Raw genomic sequence first — 23665 nt, 5'->3', positions numbered from 1 at the left:
TATATATTTAGCTGTTCAAAATGATTTTTCAAGGCTTAAATCTATTAAAGTCACACAAACTCTAATACTTTTATCACTTGTGTATCATATAACTTCTTCCTTTTTTTTTCTTTTTAAATCAGAGAGAAAATCAATCAAGAAATGTAAAAACTACGAGTCTTATAGCATAAGCTTTTCTGGGCCAGACCCTACTCCATCAGATACATGAAGCAGTCACCTAATGGGTAGGTATATATATCCTAGTACAGAGAGAAGGAAATTGATATCTATAGGGAGAAGAGTAGGGGGAGAGGCCCAATGGTCAAGCAATGAAAGAGGGGGTGGGAGGTGTGATCACAATGCCATGCAGAGCGCAACTGATTACTCAATGCAATCCAATTTTACACAAACTTATGAAGAAAAGGCATATTTTAAAAAAAAACCTGGAGTCTTACATAAAGACCTACTTTTCTGCAAGATTGCATCGGGCAACATTTCCAGTCAATGGAATCCATTTATATTTTGCTTATGTATTTTTCAACAGAAAATAGAAGGATCTGTTAAAAAGTTACTGCATAACATTGCTCACTTGCCTCTCAACCGGTTCATTAACATTAGATTTTAATGCTGAGTGCAGTAAAAATGCTGCAAAAGTTTCCCCTTGAAAGAACTAACTGAAAGAACTAATTGAAAGAACTAATAAAATGACTGCCATATTTAATGGTTTAGTAAGCATTTTAGTTCCTACTTCCAAGTGCCATTCCTCTTTTGAAGATAGATTGATGGCATCTTCACCTGCACTCCCTCAGTAAATATGCCCTGAAAGCAACTCTACTTTCCAAGCAACACAGCAGAAAAAAAAGCGTGATGTAGTAACATCATCTTAAAGTGTCATGTGTCTCTACCATAGCACACTGAAAAGCCTGCTGTTGTCTGCAACCAGATCCTACAATATAACTGTCTTTTCTCCATTTTTGGTCATAAACATATTTCTCCAGGAATTGCATCAGAAATTCTTAAAACTCAAATTTGAGAAGGTAAAGGTCAAAAATAGATTGTCAGGGTCTCACTAAGTGCCCAAGGTATATCTTCTAAAGGACCATCCATACAGGATAATAGCATATTGCTTGCTGCCATTGATAGCTCTTCGGTGACACTATTTTGTGCATCCTGGAAGATGGTCATTGATCCTCCCAACCTTAAATGAATACTTGTCCTTCCTTAGAATCTATAGCCAAGTCTGAAAGAGGATATAACACTAATGGGCTACCTAAAGTAAGTCAAATTGTGATGCCACTTCTGATCCATCCTACCTCAATAAACAACATCAGCCATAATATTGAGAATCCATTCATCTGTCCATTATGCTCTTCTACAATAAACAAAACTAAGGTTTTCCTAATTCAGGAAGGTAAATTAAATTGGAAGCTGCTCAATTTGGTATTCCTGATGAAGCTATTGCTCTCTTACACGGTTTTGTAGTGTTCATGTGCTATGCCTATTTGTAATCTGCTAGTGAGCCCACTAGTCACAGACGAGTCACACTCATTCTGATTTGTGTTCTGCATAATATTGTGGTGCATCTACTATCTTGTGCAGTGCTTGACCTTTTGGCTTTGGCTTTGGACACCTCCTTCTCTTTGTACCTAGGGTATATGCATACACATTTACCTACTGAGGTGACTATGTATTTGGTTTAGGAAAACGTACGTCACAAAAAATTGATAGATACTAAGGTGCCAGTTAGCTTTTTGACTATTAAATCATATTGGTTGAGGAACTGCAATCCTCATTTAGGAAAGCTAACCAAATTTGTCACACAATTATAGAAATGGCTAATATACTATCTAGTTTCATTCGTTTAATTTAATCCCAAATGATAGTATCTAGGAAACTGATTGTTTCACTGGATGAAGTGCTGGCTTTTAATCTGTTCTCATAAAAGATGCCATTTTGGTGTTCAATACCTTCAATGTTCCTGAAGACATAGAGTTGGATCCTGCCTAAGTAAGTTACCTGAGATCAATATAAGCTACTTGAGATCAGTACAAAGTTAATTGAGTACCATTGATTTATCTGTTCTAAAGGGTCTGTCTCCAAAAAAGAAAAAAAAGATTTGCAATCCTATTATTTATCCTCTAGGTTGGATGAAATTCTCTAGTTTAAATTTTGCCTATGACACTAGTTGTGGAATAACAATCTGGAAGATACAAAGCTAGAGTAGACAAAATTAGTCTACGTCATGCACTATTGGGGGGAAAAGATCTACTTATACTGCAAATTCAATCTTTCTTTTCATAGGTTTTTAGATTAAATGGCTCTATTTCTTGATTTATCATGGGTTATTTTTTTAATGCCACCTATCTCTCCTACAAAGGGACCTTGGGTGGCTTACAGGTTATTTTTATATTCTTTAGGCTAAAATGATCATTTACATTCTGTACTTTTTAACAGGCATGAATCGGCATCCTCCAGGTCCTGATATTTCCACCTTTTATCCCTTATCGCCTGGCAGTGTTGGGCAGATAACCCCACCACTTGGCTGGTAAGAGCTTCCTGCTACTTCCGAGTCACACTCATGCATTATGTGTTATGTACATTCAATGTGTTATGTATATCCAATAGGGACGCAGTGGCTCAATGGCTAAGACACTGAGCTGGTCGATCAGAAAAGTCGGCAGTTTGGCGGCTCTAATCCCTAGCACCGCATAATGGAGTGAGCTCCCGTTACTTGTGCCAGCTTCTGCCAACTTAGCAGTTTGAAACCATGTAAAAATACAAGTAGAAAAATAGGGACCACCTTTGGGAGGAAGGTATCAGCATTCCATGCATTTAGTCATGCCGGCCACATGACCACCGAGGCATCTTCTGACAGCGCAGGCTCTTCAGCTTTGAAACAGAGATGAGCACCACTTCCTAGAGTCGTAAACGACTAGCACATACTGTATGTGCAAGGGGAACTTTTACCTTTTTGCATGCAAGTTTATTGACTTGACTCATTTTAAAACAATTATAAGGTTTCCATTATTAAATAACAAAATCTAATTATTTATAAAATGAATGGAAATGTAGTTGGCTTTGCAGAGCAACCGATTGAGAGTAAACTGGACTCTAGAAACGGTATGGTGTTCCTTAATGAAATCCACTGCACAATTCACAATCTCTATGACTTAAATAGTTGGGAGCCCAATAATATGTGTTAGGTAAGATAATTTATTTGTAAAATTCATAAGTACCACTGAATACATTCAGAGTGCCACATTACCACTAAATAACCATGATTCATATGTTCATTTTGCACTAATTTATCTTCAATGTAACAAGTGTTTCAAATTTGTAAAATTCTTCAAGGCAATCTCTCCTTTATGAAGGAGGAATGCCCAATTTAATTCAATATATTAAATGTGTTCTTTGTTTAGTCAAAGCTGAAAAATAGCAATTGAGTGAATTGAATTAACCTTTCATGAAATTTCTTCCAAGTAGTCAATCAGGTGCAGTATTGCTTAGCAAAAATGTATCTGACATAAACAAATGGGGTAGGGATGGGGATTGTAGTAATCCAAATTTGTGTAATTTTTACATAATAATATTAAGGATGCTAATGAGCTATCTCTATGCCTTTTTTGAGAATTTATTTTGGGAGTGATTCATCATTGTGGCACAGCTGGTACATTATGGCTCCTTTTACACTAAGGAAGGATTTTTTGGAATGTGTCAATAGATTCGGTCCCAACTTTTAAATTTTAACAATTGTCTGTGTCTTTCTCCATACATTTTTTCAAAGATGAATCTGAATTAAAAATACTGGTAATATGAATAGTGTACAGCAAATAATTCTCTTATGTTTCTGCTTATTGCTGTACTGTATGATTGATATTTGAATTGTGTGTGCATAATTGTGTACATGTGCAATGGTCTAACCTACCGTGTATGCATAGAAGTTGATTTAAGCGTGAAGAGTGCCATGGTGAGAATAAGAAAGGGCCAGCAGCTTTAAAGTGCCAGTTTCTTAAATCTGTCAATCAATAGCTCTGCTTGAATAGAATTGACTGTACTCTTTCAAGGAAAATTCAATTATTCTCTCTGAAGTTGATGTACAAGTGTATTAACTTTTATTCAGAAGTTGCATGAATTCACGATGGAAAAAAGACAATGTAAACTAAACATAAAAGATTCAAAATATTTGAAACATTCAGATTGAGCTATTCATGTATCTATTCAGAAGAACAGAAGTTTATATTAGAAGTTTCTTTGTATTTTAAACTCCCTTTCAAGGTTTTTGTTTTGCTTTCAAACTGTATGAACTTGGGCTGTGTACACCCATTGGATCTGATTTCAAGAAGATGCTTCAGGCAATTTGTTGTATACAAGCAACACTCTCCAATGCTTCACAATGTGGGGAAAAACACAGTTGCTTAAAATATAACATACAGTTAATGCTTTTGTTAGAGTCCAAATATCCTAGGATTTTTTTTTTTTTAGAATGCCCGTTTACAAGAAATAGGCAAAGCTTTGCTCCAGTTTTGCTCCTTCTGCCATGGGAGTGACTAAACAATACAGGAAGGTATTTTCATGTTTTGTGAAAACTGGGATTCCCAATTTGTTGCTATTTTAATAATCGTAATATAGCAAGAATAAATCCTAGTTTATTTGTTCTTATGAAGTGAAGAATAAGCTACTCGGGTTATTATTTGATTACCTATTTATCGGTGTTTGGAAAAAGGCAGATTCACTTCTGTTGCTTTATAATTGATGGGTTGCTTTCTTCTGTGACCTCAGGCAAGGGCAGCCTGTATATCCCATCTCAGGTGGATTCAGGCATCCCTACCCATCCTCACTTTCAGTCGACACTTCCATGTCAAGGTAGGTGTAGGTGAGGAATGACTGGCTGAGCAGTAAATGGTGGACATGGATAGGAATTGGCTAGATTGCTTTGCCCTGGTGACTGCCTTTGCTTGCTCTCTCTGCCCCATTAGCTAAATTGCATTTAAGTGTCTGTGTGTGTATGTGTGTGTATATATAATACGGTGTATATACAGCTTGCTATTATCATTGGCTGATTAAACAACATCAAATCTGTGATACAACAATCTTACTGAAGCCAAAGAGAGTATTAGTTTTCTCAGCACAAGTGCAATGAAATCATTGTACATAATGAGACTGAAAAGAAAACTGTTGCTTTTTGCAGTTTTCTTTGTATTTTAGTCTCTCCATTCTCTGAAGTATTCTATTTAAATATAGAATGCAAGATAGGAAACTCTTTTCCAGGCTCCAAACTATTTCACAATTAAGGCAAAAGAAGCTGTGTAGACATGGTTAATACTGCTCTACGAATGAAAAACTTTAGTGCAAGCAGGCAGCACTAACTAGGTGTTGGTGGTGGCCTCATTTTGTATCATTCTTATCTTTCTGTGGTATGAAAATATGGGATCTATACACTGTGCTTGGTGTACCCAAAGGTCGCTGTAATTTTCTATGTATCTTATATCAATAAAATGCAACATACAAATAAAAACAATTTAACACATTTGTTGGCTGGGTGTGTGGGATACATGTACTGTTTTCAATGTAATCACATTTTTAATTCCCTCCCATTTACAGCTGTGCCAAGCTCAATAAAACTTTTTCTAATATGCTATTTATCATCTTATACTTTTTTTCTGTCAAATTTTTATATGAATGAAGGCAACATGTCAGGTTGTCAACTAGTTTTTACATATGAAGTATAGAAGGACTAGATAAGACTAAATAAATATCAGACTAATACAAAAACACTATTTTCATGTGTAACAGTTAATACAGTTCAGTGTAATTTGGCTTTAACAGATTATTAGCTAAATCAGGGTTCCCCGATGTTGTATGCTCCTGATATATTTGTTTTCTGCACTAGTTGGTACTAATATACCCATCTTGATATTCTCTTTTGGGCTAGAGAGGTTCTCAACCTTTTCTTCACCATGGACCCCTTTAAATACCTTTTGTGGCCACGAATCATAGCCACGGAGACCCAAGACTTAACTCAAGGTTTAAACTATAACATTCCTTCAAGTCTTTGAGGAATCCCTGTGATGACATCACACACACATCAGGTTGAGAACCATTGGTTAGACAATATTATGCACAGTGCAGAAAAAGAAAAGTAAGAACTAGTAAGGTAAAGAAAGTAAAGGCATAATATAAGAAAAAATAGCTCAAACTAGTTTGCACCAGCGTTATTCACTGTACTGCTCCATCCCTTTCTATCATCATCATCTTCAAAAATATTCCAATTGTGATTATATGTTATGAAAATGGAAAATAAAAAAATATATTTTAAAAAAATTCCATTGTTCTTTACATTACTCATCTTTTTTTCTAAAAATCTCATCAATCTCATCAAGTACTTTCTTTCATGCTGTCGATTCCTTTTTTATTCAGTCCTTTATTTAACAATGCTTCATTCTTTACAGAATCTTTTCTAGTTTTACCCCAAGTTTAATAATCTTATTCTGCACAGATTAGGATCTCTGAACAGAGACTATTTTGGAAACCAACATACTCTTTCCCACATTCTGGCAGCTAGCAGTGTATTGACATGCACAGGAGGCAGTCTTTGTCAATATTAAAGTTGAAGCCTGACAATATTCGATGGGAGAAACTAATCTTGGCCAAATAAAGAGAATAATTGGTTGCCCATCGCTGCCACCGCCACCACCATTATGATGATCTTTAAAACATTGGGGTGTTATTGATTTTATCTATTCAATTTACACATGTTCCCCCCGCTTTTTATAACGTTAGCAGAATGGTATGCTGTTAAACTGCTAATGGATTGAATGGCTTCACTATTATGAAGTACAGAAAATTCTGCTGAAATCGTGAAAAGCTATTTAATATTTACTGGTATACCTTTTTTAAAATAAGTGAAAAGATAGCCTGAGGTAGGATCTATGCTGGAAATCCTTTTCAGTATAATGTGTAAAACTGCCCCAAATAGTCCTGGTGGTGTGCAGTAGCTATTTTGCTTTAAGAGAAACACACCAGTGTGTAGTGCTTTAAATGTCTGAGAAGAGAGAAAACCTGCATTTCATCATGTATAGCATTGCAGTTCCAAATTCCTGGCATTATATGTTCTTCTAATTACTTTGATTGGGTGCAACCATGCAAATCTGCATAGGAGTGAATGTAAGAATTAATTGAGTGGCAGCTCTCAGTTCAGCATTTCCATACATGTGTGTCGGAAACAATAACACTCTAATTTGTTGTATATACATGGATTATGAACCTCTGCAGAGTGCAGATTGGGATATTTTAAAGTTTACATAATTGTTTTAAGAAGAAACACACACCATACTGGGTAACTAGGAACATTTCCCTCTAAACTCTTCCAGTTCATTTTCAAACATTGCAGCATCTACAATTTCATATTTGAACAGGATGTGCTTGTTCAATACGTTTATTTATTTCTTCCTCCCAATTTTGTTTAAAAGTATCTCAACTTTTCTACAAAACTCCTTAAAACTGTTAATGAAGGCTTCATACATTCTCTTGTGACTGGCAGTTGTCTAACTTTATGATCTTAAGGGCTCTGTTTCACAACTACACGTTGTAGGAATTAACATTTCCCCTTCACATGGACTTATTTGCTTGTGAGAGTTACACAGTAGACCTATGTAAAACACTACCAGGCATTTATTAAACAGGCTCATCACACTATTTGTTCTTGTCTGAGAGCAAGCTTTATGGATTGCAGGCTGTGCAGCTCCTCATCTTCCTCCAAGCCTCCTATCATGATGGCAGTAATGTTTGGTGGTGCCTTCAGCTCTTTGAGAGATCAATTGGATTATTTATGGTTTGACACTTAGCTAATATTTGCATTGGATAGCATGTCCATAAAGTGTTTAAAGGTTTTAAAAAGCTTGACTGTTCAATTCCACCAAGGCTAAGAAGTAAGAGAGGAGTAAACGGCTCAGTTCCTGCTGCAACAACTCAAGTTTCTCTTCCATGTGGATGTCTTAAATTCTATTACCCATTCTTTCTATTGAAACATTTTCCAATTTATACTCTGAAGTGTTTCATAAAAGCTCTATTACATCTTGGACCCTTTTCTTCTCTAAGCATTAATATATCTGCGCTCATGTGGATAGGTATAAAAATATCCTTGTTTATTCAGAATTCACTGTAAATGCAGTTCTTTGAATGCTATACATTCTCATAGCTTGTCCAATGTTTCCTCTATTTTTTTTTCAGTGTGTGCGGAAAAGTATAGTGTTTGAGTGACACATTTTCATGCCTGAGCACCTAAATTTCTTTTAGCCATAATTGCCATCAGAGCAGATTTTGGGGAGGGGGGCAAGAAGGAAAAGGGTTCCCTCCCTCTCCCTCAGACCCCCAAGAAGGAAGGAAGGGAAGGGAGGAAGAGGGAAAGGAAAGGATGAAGAAGGGAGGGAAAGGGAAGGGAAAAGAAAAAAGAAGGGAAAGGGAAATAAGGAAAGGAAAAGAGAAAGGAAAGGAAAAAGGAAAGGAAGAAAGAAGGACAGAAAGGGAAAGGAAAGAGTGGAATGGATTGGTACTGCTCAAAAATCAAGTCTCAAGATTCCGTGGACTCCTTTGGCTCAGACAGTCCAACTCCATGCTGCTTCCCTCTCTCCGCAAAGCAAAGGGATTGCAGAAAGATTGCTGAGCCCAGAATGGGCCTTCAGATGACGCAATGTCTGAGAAATGCAGGATGTGCAGAGAAATGCAGGCTACAACCAGCGAATCGCATTTTCACAGGAACCAACGAAGCGCCAGAGGACCAATGGGAATTCTCCCTTCTGCAGTGTCATCATATTTTAAGACATTAAAAAACACTGCGCGGCAGTTGGAAACTGCTGCACAGCGTTTTCTTGTTACGTGCGCGGCCGCGCAGCTTAGAGGGAACATTGAGCTGTTATTTGTTCTGGCTCTGTTATGGTGGCCTTTCATTTATTTATATCCCATCTTTATTGTTTCTATAAAGAAGGTGGGGAGCACATCTACCGTAATACTCCTATTTTCTCCACAACAACAACCCTTGGTAGGAACCATGGCAATGTTTGTGTACACAGGGGTAGCATTCTCACCAAACAAATCTGTAAACACAAGTGTATAATTCTTGTGTGACCATTCATATATGACTACTCAAAGTACTATAATTATAGATACCTAACATAGCAAGGGACGCGGTGGCTCAGTGGCTAAGATGCTGAGCTTGTTGATTGAAAGGTTGGTAGTTTGGCAGTTTGAATCCCTAGTGTCGCATAATGGGATGAGCTCCCATTACTTCTCCCAGCTTCTGCCAACCTTGCAGTTCTAAAGCACGTAAGAAAAAAAAGGAAGTATAAAAATAGGAACCTCCTTTGGTGAGAAGGTAACAGTGTTCCATGCACCTTCGGCATTTAGTCATGCCGTCCATATGACCACGGAGACGTCTTTGGATCACGCTGACTCTTCGGCTTTGAAATGGAGATGAGCACTGCCCCCTAGAGTTGGGAATGACTAGCACATATGTTCAAGGGGAGCCTTTACCTTTACCTAACTTAACAAGTTTTTTGGAAAATGAGGCTTTGCTGTCCCAGTAATAATGAGATCATTTTTCTTCCTCTTCGAAGCTTCCCACCTCTTCGTGGCACTCAGAAGTGTGTGTATTCTCAATCTTTAACACCGATAGGCTATATCCCTGCATACATTCATAACATATACCCTGTATACACTAATAATAGATAGCATACCAAAAGGCTGAAGTGCACGTGTGCAGTCTCTTAAAAGATCAGTTACAGAAGCAGGAAAGGGACAATGTTCAATATTGAAGGACAACAGTATCAGGAGGATGGGTGGTGAGTGTATCATGTGCGTTAGGAATAAGTCACATATCATACAGACAAGATAAATGTGATTGGACAGGTTGATTCTGGGATTTAGATTATGCAATTAGAAACTTATAGCTTCTCAAGGAAATGCAATTTTTTTCAACCTTATTTTCTTCCTGCATGACCATTCCTCTTTTTTTTAGCTGGTGGTGGGTAACTTTAATGTCATATTTATGTGAGAAAATATTTTGATGGGCCTAGGATGAAATTAGCATTATGTTTCCTACTGTATGTGTGTTTAGAATTGTTGGAGGCATTGAATTTCTTTGCCTATAATACAAGATATCTACTGCAGCATTTATTCAGGATTAAAGGACAAAAATAATCCTGTTTATTCTGTCCATATCTTAGCTGTCAAATATCGGCATCCTAATATTTTTGCTGCTAGCCCAACATGAAATATTTCTTCCTAGGCTTTCCTTATGATTCATATAATTGTTCAATGCTACGCTGAAATTACCATTCTGAAAAAGACTTGCCCTTTTTCACCCTTTGTAGGTTTTCACATCATATGATCCCAGGTCCTCCAGGACCCCACACAACTGGAATCCCTCATCCTGCAATTGTAACACCTCAAGTCAAACAAGAACATCCACACACAGACAGTGACTTAATGCACGTGTGAGTAGGACTTTCCCAAGTCTTTTAACAATCCTTAATCTGCGTTCCCTGGGAATCAAGTGGATGTGGCAATAGTTGTGATGAATGGCTTTTCCCCCTGCTTATCCTTATGTTGAATATGTGCCTAAATTATGAATACAGCCTTGTATTTTCTGTAACTTTAACAGGCCTGGGCATTTTTCAGCCCCTGGTCCAGGCATGAAATGCTCTTATCTTCTCTACTGGTTCGGTAGTGGGAGTGCATGCACCCACATACTTGCAGTGCTCACATCTGGGCATGCACAGAACCATCTGCACATGCGCAGAGAGTGTATGATAATGTCAGGGTGGGTGGGCGGAGCCTAGCGCTGCCACCACTACCAGTTTGCCCGAACTGATGCGAACCAGCAGAATGCCACCTTTACCCTGGCCATATATGGCTCTTTGGCTATCCCTGTCTGTCCAATGTGAGATCAATCAATAATTAGAAATCAAATTTAAATAAGTGTACTCCCTGTACACAATTCAACTGCATTGCTTTTATTTTGAAGGCAGCTGTTACATTTTTTTCCAATTTACATATGTGCATGGATGTGTGCTGAGGCACCTTCCCAGCCCTATTAGTTTGGCCCCTCACAGCATCCCAATTTCTCATGTAGCCCCTTAGGAAAATTAATTGCCCTCTCCTGAGCTTGGATATTGGAGCTGTTTACACTGAGGTAACTCATTTAGTATCAAGTTAAATGAAAGCCTTTCTGGTGTTCTGATTGTAATATGATCCAACCTAGATGTGCATTGTGAAATGGGTTATGGATTATCAAAACTTATCTATCTCACATTAACATGGAGAAATAAAAATATTTGAATAATTGCAAATATGTTTCCTTTGGATGGAGGCGATACTTGTAGATTCTCTTTCTGATTTTATATCCTCAGGTCTAACAAAGGAGTCTAGTTTAAACATATCATATTTCAAGGAAAATAGGCATTTTATTAAAATACACAATTAGGTACAAATTAAATATATTCGATTCCCAGTAAGGGTATGGCTAGCTGATGAGAGCTAAATAGCATGAAATAGATCTATGCTAGTCTTCCTTTATTTATTTATCAGCACAAATCCAACACAAATGTAACAAAGGCAACATAGAAAAATGGCTTTCTTCCTGGATGGCTCCTAGGGTGAACCGAAAGACAGAAAAGGAAAGCAGTATGGGATGGGTTAGTGCTGGGGTGGATGGATAGGTGCAGCTACTGGTCAGAACTACTGGTTCACCTGAATCGGATCAAATCAACAGCAGCCCACCTCTGTCTTTAAAATATTGGGTTTTGTTCTAATTCTCATATTACAGGAAATTCTACTCTCCAACATCTCTGACTATTGATCCTTGCATTGCTAATTATTAGTTTATCCACAAGTTACTCTTAAACAGCCATGTACTACTAGAAGTGTGCATAACATATAGCCAGAGAAATTCAAAAACATCTGGAAATATTTGTGTGTGCCACTGTTAAGAAGCTCTAAGGCTTCTTAACAAATGACAGAGGGAAATACTTCTAGATCAGGGGTCTCCAACCTCAGCAACTTTATGCCTGGCGGCCTTCAACTCCCAGAATTCTTGCTGGCTGGGGAATTCTGGGAGTTGAAGTCCACTTAAAGTTGCCGAGGTTGGAGACTCCTGATCTAGATAGGAATGAGAGGTTATTTTTTGCTTTCCCCTTTCTTTCTCTTTATGCCTGAACACTGAAATAACCTAGGAACTATTGCTCTGAAGAAATGAGGAGATATCTGTTGATCACCTGAAATGCAGTATAAAATATCCCTTAAAAACGAGCATGGTATCAATTGTACTCTTCCATATGTTCTCTTGCCTCCTGTTACTTTTAGGAAGCCTCAGCATGAACAGAGGAAAGAACAAGAGCCCAAAAGACCTCACATTAAGAAACCTCTGAACGCTTTCATGTTATACATGAAAGAGATGAGAGCGAATGTTGTAGCAGAATGTACTCTGAAAGAAAGTGCAGCCATCAACCAGATCCTCGGCAGAAGGGTATGAGGAAATCTGTTTTTGCGTATATACATGTTGTGTGTTCAGACTATACAGTATTTAACTCACCCACTGTGTTCCATTAGTCTTAGGTTTGCCTCCTCTAGAGTTGTTGGGTTCCAATTATCCTGATTGTTGCTCGGTGGCTAAGACACTGAGCTTGTCGATCAGAAAGGTCGGCAGTTTGGCTTTTTGAATCCCTAGTGCCGTGTAACGGAGTGAGCTCCTGTTACTTGTCCCAGCTTCTGCCAACCTAGCAGTTTGAAAGCATGTAAAATGCAAAGAAAAATAAGAACCACCTTTGGTGGGAAGGTAACAGCGTTCCATGCACCTTCAGCCTTTGGTCATGCTGGCCACATGACCATGGAGATGTCTTCAGACAGCACTGGCTCTTCAGCTTGAAACGGAGATGAGCATCGCCCTCTAGAGTCGGGAACGACTAGTACATATGTGCAAGGGGAACCTTTACCTTTACCTTTGATTAGACTTTATCTAGGATTTCTCTCCCTTATTTATTCACAAATTGACTACAACTAGTCCTTGACTTACAACCACAATTCAGCCTAATATTTCCATTGCTAATCCAGACACTTGTTAAGTGAGTTGGGCCTCATTTTACAAACTTTTTTGCCATTGTTGCTAAGGGAATCACTGCAGTCACTAAGTGAATCTGGTTTCCTCCATTGACTCTGCTTGTTGGAAGCCAGGAGTGAAGGTTACAAATGGTGATCCCCTGACCCAATGTGCTGCCCCATTGATTCACACACACCACAGTGAATGAGAAGTCTTTATTCAAACCCCCAGCAGTTCTGAGGTAGCCAAAACAAAGAGCAGATTCAGTCACCAAGCCCAGCGGGACTTGGGCGGCACAAGAGTTCCCAGTCAGAAGCAGTTCACTAAGCATGATACACTGTCCCAAGAGCCAGCCCAAGATTCAAACACACAGGAAGCAGGAATATGGAACAAGGCACATTTTTCCAGCAAAGCTCATCTCTTAGCATGGGATTAAATAGGTGACGCTGGGACAGACGTTCACAGTGAGTGAGGCTGCCTCCTCAAGAGTAACCTGGCCAATTGGCAATGTGCCTGTTGCCTTTTTACCCTGTGCATCCTTGGATGGGTGGGTGGGTTTGGCCTCTACCCCACCCCCCATCCCTTCTAACTGCAGGCATCTGCTCCTATTCTTTACCTGAAGTCTCCAGGCTAACCTGATGCAGCTGTGGCTCTCTCTGTTCCAGCTTTGCTAGCTGCCAAACTGGTTGCTCCTTCTGCGGCTGCTGTGTTGAGCTGGAGCCTTCCACCACTCCTCCTCCTCCTCTTCCTCCTCCTCCTCCTTCTCCTCCTCCTCCTCCTCCTCCAAATTTGCATGCCAGCTAAGGACAGTGCAACTTTCATAACTATAGATTGGGATAGGATAGGATAATAAGATAAGATAATAAGATAGATGAGATAAGGCAAGGCAAGGCAAGGCAAGACAACCATTATTGTCATCTTTTTCTGTGAATACACCGGCACACATTAAAAATGAGATATATGCAGGGGTGAAGTGCTACCAGTTCACACCAGTTCCCGCGAACCAGTAGTAAAAAAATGTAACTGGTTCGGGCAAACTGGTATTTCCGACGATCAGCTCAGACACACGATTTATATTAGCTAGAATTGTTGGATTTCCTGCTTTCTAGTTAAGCTAAATCGCGTGGCACAGCAGATTCCCTCTCCCCTTCACTGTTCTATTTACCTTTGCAGACTCGAAAGGCTTCCTTTTTTAGCGCAGCACGGACGCGCCTCAGGCGCACATGCACACGCAAAGCACACACTCGGTAGTAGACTCACCAAACCGGTAGAAGGCTTCAGAGGATTTCACCGCTGGATATATGCCAGTGGCCATGTGCCCATACTTGGTTCACATGACCATGAGGATGCTGCAAACGTCTTAAATGTGAAAAAGAATAATAGGTTACTATTTTCCAGGGTTGTTGTAACTTTGAATGGTCACAATGAATGGTTGTAAATCGAGGACTACCTGTATGCTGTTATAATTTAGAAGAAGGGATCAGATAACTTTAAATAAATGCAAAAAAGTCATTGTCATCTATGATGATTCCCCCCCCCCCCAGCTGCCATATGTATTTAATTTCACTCAGTCCTCATCCTCTTTGTTCTCGTTTCTACAACCAGTAGTCATCTGGGAAATGCAATTCTTGCCAGATTTCTTTGCTTGCAAGAGTCTGATGGTTTCATGATATAAAGTCAATAGCAAACAGCATCTCAGTCCCTCTGTGGTGTAAAGTTGTTGGAACTGATAGCTAGATTTGTGTTGTATAACAAATTAAATAGCTTATTTTCAAAAGAGGCCTGAAAACCTGTATTTCACAATGAGATTAGGCTGCCGTTTCCTGTGGGAAGTGATTTATAGATACAGTAGGCAATTCTCAACATCAATACCACATACTTAATATTCTGCTTTACATAGATTTTGCAGGGAGAGGAAATAGGTTTAATCAATCTCAACCATGTTAAAATATTATTATGTGTACCAAAAGTAGCCGAAATGTTTTTTTAAAAGTTGTGACTCTTACACTTTTTACTTCCTTCAGATCTTGAACTGTGCTTGCCAAGCACATAAACCTTTAGCTTAGAAAATTAATCTTGGCGTCAGAGTGATTAGGAGCCTCTATGCTATGAATACTATAATGTTTATTGCTTGGTCCCATCAAAGCATGTGTTATGTGTTTGATTATTATGTTACCCAAACATGTCATATGATTAGAAATTCTTACTTATTTCCCCAAACACTGAATTAGCTTAAGCTCTTGTCTACATTTTGATAATTTTCTTCATTACAAAAGATTACTTTTGTCTCCTAGGATAATTCCTGCATCCTCTATAGCAGGGGTGTCAAACTCGATTTCATTGAGGGTTGCATCAGGGTTGTGTTTGACCTTGGGGGGCCAGAGTGGTCGTGACCAGGTTGGTTGTGGCCAGCTCAACGTCACTCCTGTTGGGGGCACCTGTGACTCTGCCAGAGAAAATGGGCTCCCAAGCTCCGTTTTTGGCTGTGATGGCCTCTGCCAATGAAAACAAAGCTCAGGAGAGCCGCATATAGCACTCCCGAGCTCTGTTTTCACTGACAGAGGCAGCCCAGGCCAGTCCTTCACTGTTTCCAGAGCAGCCCCGTGGGCCACATCTAAGTACCCCCTCGGCCAAATCCGGCCTGCAGGCCTTGAATTTGACATCCCTGCTCTATAGTATAGGGTATTAGTTTATAGGTTAATACTTATAAAATCGCAAGATAAACAGAGTGGGCTTTTTATGAATAGGCATTGGGGTTATGAATCTAGATGTTATACTTTGATTTGAGGTAGCCTAAAGTGCTGATTGGTTAGTGGGTAATATGCCACAAGAATATGTTCCAACTCTCTTTTCAACTTGGGCTCTGCCTCCTTAAGATTCTGCCTGTTTTCAGCAAGTCTCTGGACTTGTCTCAGATAGATAGCATCGGTCTTGGTTAATATTTGGTTGGAATGGTATAGGGAATTTTTCCAATAAATTATACTGGATTTTTTTTTTAAAAAAATGATCAAGTAAAACAGATTTAGAAAACAAAATTCCACATTATTGTCAAGAAAATTATTTGGGTGTCCAGAATTGAATTCTATTGGAAGGAGACTTTAAAATTAAAATTAGTTTTGCACATTGTCCCATTTTATGCCTACCATGTTATGGTTTTTTGAGCCAACATCATTTTAGCAAGTATCAAAAGTGAGATGTTTTAAACATAAACTTCAAGGAAGCATATTAAAGAGTTCTCATTCAAGCTACGTCTTCATAATTTATGGCCTTGTCAATTGCCTGACCCTACCTTATGGAATACCTGCAATCCCAGAAAAGTCTTAAGTTTACAGTTATTTCTATCTGAGTTCAGTTGGCTCTGCAGGATTTGGCTATTGGCATAATAGTGCAAATATCCTTCTCCTAATATTTGCACTGATCTGTTAAAAGCATAGTTTGTACATAGTAGCAGATGGCAAACAACTGAAATTGTGTTGTAGTGAAAGGAGAAATAGCATTGTGGGACTCTAGCCAAAGCTTTATTGAAGCCTCTCTGGGGTTATTTCAGAAAAGAATAGGACAGGATGTTTAGTTTCGTTATAAAGGATTGAAATTCTGCTATCTTAAAAGCTCATTCCATTCTAAATAATGTATTTCAAACTAACTGATTACACTATTAATTAAGTAGTGCACATGTTTAGCATTGCCCATCAGAGAACAGTAAAGAACTGAATTAAAAAGCCTAGGTGATGCTAATTTTTAAAATTGAAATGTTATGCTATTACACATATCCCTGCTTTGCTGCTTTATAAGCACTGAAGCTGGCTTGCCACAATAAAACAAAATGCAAAATAAAATCAATAACCTCAAAAATGTTGGGTTGCAACAGCCTAAAATGTGGCCTAAAAAGGGACTGAATGGCAGATAATTCAGAATATTATAATTGGGTTATGTGACTAAAAGATAAGATTTCTCCCAAACCCCCCAAACCTCCATTACTAATATTTTTAAACAGCTCTCCTTCCTTGGTAATGCAGTGTGTCTTTGGCACTTCATCTCTCTTCTTGGCTCCCTCCCATGTTTCCTGCTGCCTAGCTCTTGGAAACTGCAGGCTTCTACCCTAATTTCCTGCTGTGAAACAGCTGATGGGCAGCTGCAGCGATTGGATCAGGCTGCTGCTTGAAAGGCGAAGGCTGCTATGGTTCAGGGAAGGTTGTGTATATGTGCAATAGAAGAGCTGTTCACTTGTTCTTAAAAAAATTGCCTCAGGTTCAGTATTTTTGGAATGTGAAACTACAGGGTTTGGTTTTTAAACAATGTAAGCACTAAGCTCAACAATAAGAAGTGGTGCTTTAAAGGGCCTTCATTAGGAACTAGGAAGATAACAGCCTGTAGCTGAAATATCCACATGATTGGAAAAGTGACCAAAAACACCCCAAGGTGGAAGATTTTGATTAACCTTCTAAAGAACATTCTGTTGTTGCTAAGCTGCTGCTCAGAAATCATTCAGTGAGTGCTTCAGGATTGCACGGTTATAAAAAAAAAAGCAGACTAATACATTTAAATTTTTGATTACTATTACTGATTCTTAAATGCATCTCTTCAAGATTTCATTGCTATGACTAATTAATCAGTGAAAAGCAGTTAGAAAAAGATCTTCCTCTCCATTCAGTTGGTTCATGTGGCACCATCTCCCTGATCCTAAATATCGCAATTGCCTTTATTTACGTATTAGCTGGTTCCACCACAAAACCGCAAAGCCCTTATCCGTGCCGACATAAGTGCGGAGGCAAATCCGCGCCGTCCGAAGCGCTAAGGAAAAATGTGACCCTACCGCGATGACATAACCGCAGAGGGCAAATCCGCGCCTTCCGAAGCACTCAGCACCCTAAACCTAACCCTAAACCTAACCCTAAACCTAACCCTAAACCTAACCCTAAACCTAACCCTAAACCTAACCCTAAACCTAACCCTAAACCTAACCCTAAACCTAACCCTAAACCTAACCCTAAACCTAACCCTAAACCTAACCCTAAACCTAACCCTAAACCTAACCCTAAACCTAACCCTAAACCTAACCCTAATCCTAACCCTTACCTTAATTTAAATCGGCTTTCTGCTGCCACGCTGTTTTAAAGCGCCCTTCTGTCGCCGCGCTGTTGTCGCGGCGGTGATGACGCGCGATGATGACATCACGGCTTTAGCGACGCGGTTTTATCTCCGCTATTTTGACGAGCGCGGTTTTGTCGTGCCACGGTATTAGCTTTATATAGTTGCTCATTTCATGACTCTGGGTGGCATAGAACATGTAAATAAAACTATCCAGAGATAAAAAAAACAATATAAAATATATAAATATTGCAAACATTTAAAATATACAATACTACAAGGCATGGAAAAAAATAAATATATCAACCACACTAGTGGAGCCATCTTAAAAAGGTCTTCTGTTCTCTGGGATCCTTGAGGGACTTCTGGAACATTAAAATTGAGGACCTGAGTTGGAGAGAATGTTCCATAGGGTGGGCACCATAGTAGAGAAGACTTGCCTTGTGGGACCCATTACCCTAGCAGATGGTAGCAACAACATACCTTCTTTGCCACATCTAATTGGATGGACTGTAATATAATTGAGAAAGATGGTTGTTAGATAACCCAGTCCTATGCCATGAAGGGCTTTAAACCAGCATCTTGAATTGGAGGTGGAAGCAAACTGACAGCCAGTGCAACTCACAGAGCAGAATGTCTATGGAGGTTCTCAGTCATCCAGGTCATGGTTGTCCCAAAGGTGCTTTTTTCAAGATGCAACTGGACTTTCTGGTTTTACTTTGAAGGTGTTTCACTTCTCATCCAAGAAGCTTCTTCATCTCTGGTTTTTGGATGAGAAGCAAAACATCCTCAAAGAAAAACCAGAAAGTTCAGTTGCCTCTTGAAAAAAGCACCTTTGGATCACAGAGCAGAAGTTCTGAGAACAATACATAATTGCCCATGTTGTTGCATTATGCACCAGTTGAAACTTCTTCAAGGGCAGCCCCATATTGAAGATATTGCAGTAGTCCAATCTGGAAGTGATTTAAGGTATGAGTGCCTGTGGGCAGAGCTTCCCAATTCAGAAATGGGTGTGACTGACATACAACATGAAAGCCTTCCCAGACATGAGTGTTGTCTATTCTTCAATCTAAGTCCAGAAGGACTCCCAGAGTGTGCACCACATTAATCTGCAGCAGTGTGAAACCCCCCACTCCATCCAAAGATGACATAGCCAGTGGTGGGATTCAGCCAGTTTGCACCACTTCAGACGAACCGGTTGTTAACTTTCTGAGCAGTTTGGTTAACTGATTGTTGGAAGAAATCATTAGGGCAGAGAACCAGTTGTTAAATTATTTGAATCCCACCACTGGACATAGCCTGAGAAGCAACAGGGCCCAAATCTAAAGCTGCTCAATTTTGCCAGGATTCAACTGAAGTCTGTTTTTCCCCTCCGGACCTCACAGCCTCCAAGCACTGAGATAAGATATTCATGGCATTGCTTAATTTATCAGCGGAAGAGATATATAATTGGGTATCATCACCTTCATTCATCGTCATGTGAAAGCCATATTTATTCAAAGTTTCCACCAATGTTTTTATCCTAACAGCAGACACACAGCTCGGCCTTTCCTCTTCTGTGTTGTATAGTTTTGTTTTGGATTTGTTTCTGTGGCTTCAGACTATCATTCCTTAGCTGTCTCTCTTGTTGCAATACCATCTGCTGTCCCTCCACCCCAAATGGAGTCAGATATGTTTCAATATTTAACTCCATGCATTCCAGCTGTCCCTGTCATACTGAATATTCACACTCTCAGGTCAAGAAATCTAGACACAAGCAAATGATGAATTATTATATTACCCTAAACAATTTTTGCAGAACCTGCCCTGCTGATGATTGGCAAATAGTGCTGCAAAATTTTGGCTGCCTGATCAAAGTCATCCGATTATAGAAAAGGCAAGAGGAGCAGGAAAACATACAGGCTCTCCCTCTGTTCTCATGTTTTCTCAAAGTCCTTCCACACAAAACATCATATTTCAAAACTCAAAAACACATCTGCCTGACATTAGTTGTGCACATTGTGCAAGTTTCTTATATTGCCATTGGTAACATGCAAGCATTCTGGAGTTGTCCCAAAGGTGCATTTTTTCAGGAGGCAACTGGACTTTCATGTTTTTTCTTTTGAAGATGTTTTGCTTCTCATCCAAGAAGCTCCTTCAGCTCTGACAGGATAGTGGGGAATGGAAGGATTTATATTCCTTGCAGACAGCTGGTCATCTGCATCCTTTTAGAGGGTCGTTGAAGCACTTGGAGTTTTATCTGTGCCCACAGGATCACTTGAGTAGTGCTCCTGGTTCCTGTAATCTTCAATAACCCTCTAAAACAGGGGTGTCAAACTCAAGGCCCGGGGGCCGTATCTGATCCACAGGGCTACCCTGGAAACAGCCCATTTTTGCTGGCAGAGCTCTCAGGCCACTACAGGCACCCCTGACGAGTGATGTATAGCAGGCCATCCCCACCCCGCCTCCCAAGGTCAAATGCAATGCTGACGTGGCCCTCAGTGAAATCAAGGATGCAGATTGCTAGCTGCCTGCAAGAAATATAAATTCTTCCATTCCCCACTATCCTGTCAGGGCTGAAGAAGCTTCTTGGATGAGAAGCGAAACATCTTCAAAAGAAGAAACAAGAAAGTCCAGTTGCTTCCTGAAAAAGCGCCTTTGGGACAACCATGACCTGGATGACTGAGAATCTCTACACATTCTGGAGTTGTATTTTTCCATGCCCCAGAATAAATTGGAATTCATATCCAGAGATGTCTGCGTCGATAGCTTATTCTTTTTTCCCCCCATTTCACTTGCAGTGGCATGCCTTGTCGCGTGAAGAACAAGCAAAATATTACGAACTCGCTCGGAAAGAAAGGCAGCTACACATGCAACTGTATCCTGGCTGGTCTGCAAGAGACAACTACGTAAGCTTTGCATTCATATTGTCTTGATCTTGCTGTAAGGAAGACACAGCAATCTGAATCTGCCCATGGAACAAAAGCTCATTCATTGCATTGGCATTTTGTTCAGTTGGAGGTCCATACATTTCTCTCTCTTTTTTTTACATGTCCAAATGGATTCCAAATGTTCTTTTTGTTTGTTTGTTTGTTTGTTTGTTTGTTTGTTTGTTTTGGTCCAGCTTTATATCTATGCGAAAAATACAAATGCAAAATGGCAATTCAGTATTAGATAATTGTTTTGCCTGTCTTGGCACAGGGATTTATGTCCTAAAACTGATCACTGTTTTGACATAGGCTTATCCTGTGGTTAATAAATACACATGACAATGATTGTCATTTGAATGATGTCCTACTGGAATTATCTTGGAATTTGTCTTGGCCATGTGAAATTTGTGTGTGTGTAGTTGTCCTAAAGCAAACAAAAATGTAGTGTTCATTGAGTTGAGCAGCAATCCTTTTGGCTGTTATTGTTAAAAAGAAACAAGTTAGCAGCACTTTATCAAATTGTGAGTTCTTCCCCCACCCAAAAAAATAAGATTTTCACCCAGCAAATTATAACAATATTTCATTACAATTAAACAATATGTCTTCCATTAACTTTGTAAATAGTTATTTAAGAAAAATCCATACTTGCAATAGCCAGAGACTTATTTATCTGAGAGTTGGTTAAGACAGGGCCTTGATAACTCTTAAATAAACAATTCAAAGAAGTGCCTAATCCCAGCCATAATTCTGACTTTGAAAATATAGTCTCTCACACATTCATTAAGATTTCAATCGATAGTGGGATATATCCTTAATCTCATGTGCCTAGTTAATGCCAGATAAATAGACTTACTGCCTTAGTCAAATTCCATAAAGGAGCCAATGAGCTTCCGTGCACAGTGAATCATCTTTGCCTAGTACCTACATTCATTTAACAAAGCAGTTTATGTGTCAGTCCATTTTGCGAATCTTATTCAGGTTTAATGAATTATGCTAAGATGGAAAGGGAAAAAAAGGATAACACCCTATCCAGCTATTGGAAATTAAGAGCATTAGTAGATATTTTGATTCTTAGCATGGGGGTTGTAAACTCCTTTAAGACTTCTCAGCAATACTTTTAGCAGCTTCTCAAATTAGACTCTATATATTGAGTTTGATTACTTTTCCCCCTCCTTAAACGTTCATGATACACACATTGTTCCAATTCTATGTCTCACAAATAGCTTGTGAAGGATATTTTCTTCAGTGAAATGCCATACTATAATTTTTAATGAATTCCCTCTCCCCCTCTCCCACAATTCCCTTCAGTTTAAATACTGGTTATGAATGATGGATAAAACTTGACCTACTATGCAAAACTTAATTAGAAGAGGAATTTTGAGGTTATGGTGAAATTTACTGGGGTTACCATGTATGAGGAAAAGCCCATGCTTACTCCAGGGTGCTGATACAGATGTTGCAATCCAGCATTTCTTGTAGCATAAAGTTAAATAAATAGTACAATACATTCTTCAATTCCCAGCAAGCAAATTCTTTTCCTCTCTCATATTTCCTGATCATTAAAAATGCTTTTTCTAGAATTTCTGTCACACTGGTCCTCCATTGAAGGGGAAAAATGCATCTGAAAAGAAGTTTGCAAGTAACTTTTGGTGAGATTGATGTGAACTCTATGACTGCCTGTTTCTTGTCAATCTGACAAGAATGGTGGAAATTAATATAAACAAAAAATAGTTTATCTACAGTGAAATATAGGCAAAATTTAACATTCATCTTTGGGAATTATGGAAACAGAGAAACAACATAGAATATTTTAGGATTGCTTATATAGCAATAGCGCTTAGACTTATAAACTGCTTTATAATGTTTTACAGCCCTCTCTAAGCAGTTTACAGAGCCAAAATATTGTCCCCAACAATTTTGGTCCTCATTTTATTGACTTCAGAAGGGTGGAAGACTGAATCAACCTCGAGCCACTCAGAATCGAACTCCTAGAGTGAGTGAGTGAGTGAGTTAGTCCGTAGTACTGCATTCTAACCACTGTGCCAGCATGATTCTGAACAATCTCTTTTCTTGTTATTTATTTCCTTATTATAAATAAAGACCCTTTTTCTTACTTTGTAAAGGGAAAGAAGAAAAAGAGGAAGAGAGAGAAGCTACAGGAGTCAACATCAGGTATATTTATGGGTAGATATTCGTGTTAAATATTATTGGCTGTGTTTTAAAGACCAAGCACATTGCTTCAAGATGTCAATTTCTCTCTATCAAGGACAATACATATTCTATTAATTCTTTTTGATGTCACCACTATTGCCCTCATGCACCCAAGCTAAGAGTTTTAATCTCATTATAAAGGGATGCTTGGAGTGGAGCTCTGTGGTTTATTTCAGCAATTGTAGAAGAAATTAACTTCTATTCTTTTGGATGTGAGTCAATGCTCAGAGATTGGAAAATAGTAATGGCACCAGTCAGTTTAGATTAACATGGTTGCTATAACTTCTTTGCCTAATCTATATCAATAAAGAGTGGGGAGAAAGCCTTGAATAGGTCAACCTGTCCTTTTTCGTGCATGGACAATCTTTACTGAAGACCGTCCATGCAT

At 39.0% G+C, this 23665-nt stretch overlaps 1 protein-coding gene across 7 annotated transcripts in view; it reads left to right on the top strand.

Moving 5' to 3' along the window:
- LEF1 (lymphoid enhancer binding factor 1) overlaps positions 1 to 23665 on the top strand; it is a 118675-nt gene that overhangs the window by 68851 nt on the left and 26159 nt on the right. For 3 of the 7 annotated variants that reach the window (XM_087724192.1, XM_087724191.1, XM_087724193.1), the window contains 5 exons: positions 2434 to 2524; positions 10347 to 10469; positions 12337 to 12499; positions 20938 to 21045; positions 23190 to 23238. In XM_087724192.1, the coding sequence (XP_087580318.1) occupies positions 2434 to 2524; positions 10347 to 10469; positions 12337 to 12499; positions 20938 to 21045; positions 23190 to 23238 (534 nt within the window). Of the gene's footprint in view, positions 1 to 2433; positions 2525 to 4758; positions 4843 to 10346; positions 10470 to 12336; positions 12500 to 20937; positions 21046 to 23189; positions 23239 to 23665 lie in introns of all 7 variants that reach the window. The other 4 variants (XM_087724196.1, XM_087724197.1, XM_087724194.1 and 1 more) reach the window with 2 other exon arrangements.

This window comes from Thamnophis sirtalis, unplaced genomic scaffold (genome assembly GCF_051295495.1).
Source record: "Thamnophis sirtalis isolate CommonGarterSnake01/CBP01778 unplaced genomic scaffold, rThaSir2_p1.2 scaffold_10, whole genome shotgun sequence".
NCBI classification, from domain to species: domain Eukaryota; kingdom Metazoa; phylum Chordata; class Lepidosauria; order Squamata; family Natricidae; genus Thamnophis; species Thamnophis sirtalis.
Note: the sequence above shows the minus strand (reverse complement) of the source record. Positions and strands in the feature narration are given on the sequence as shown.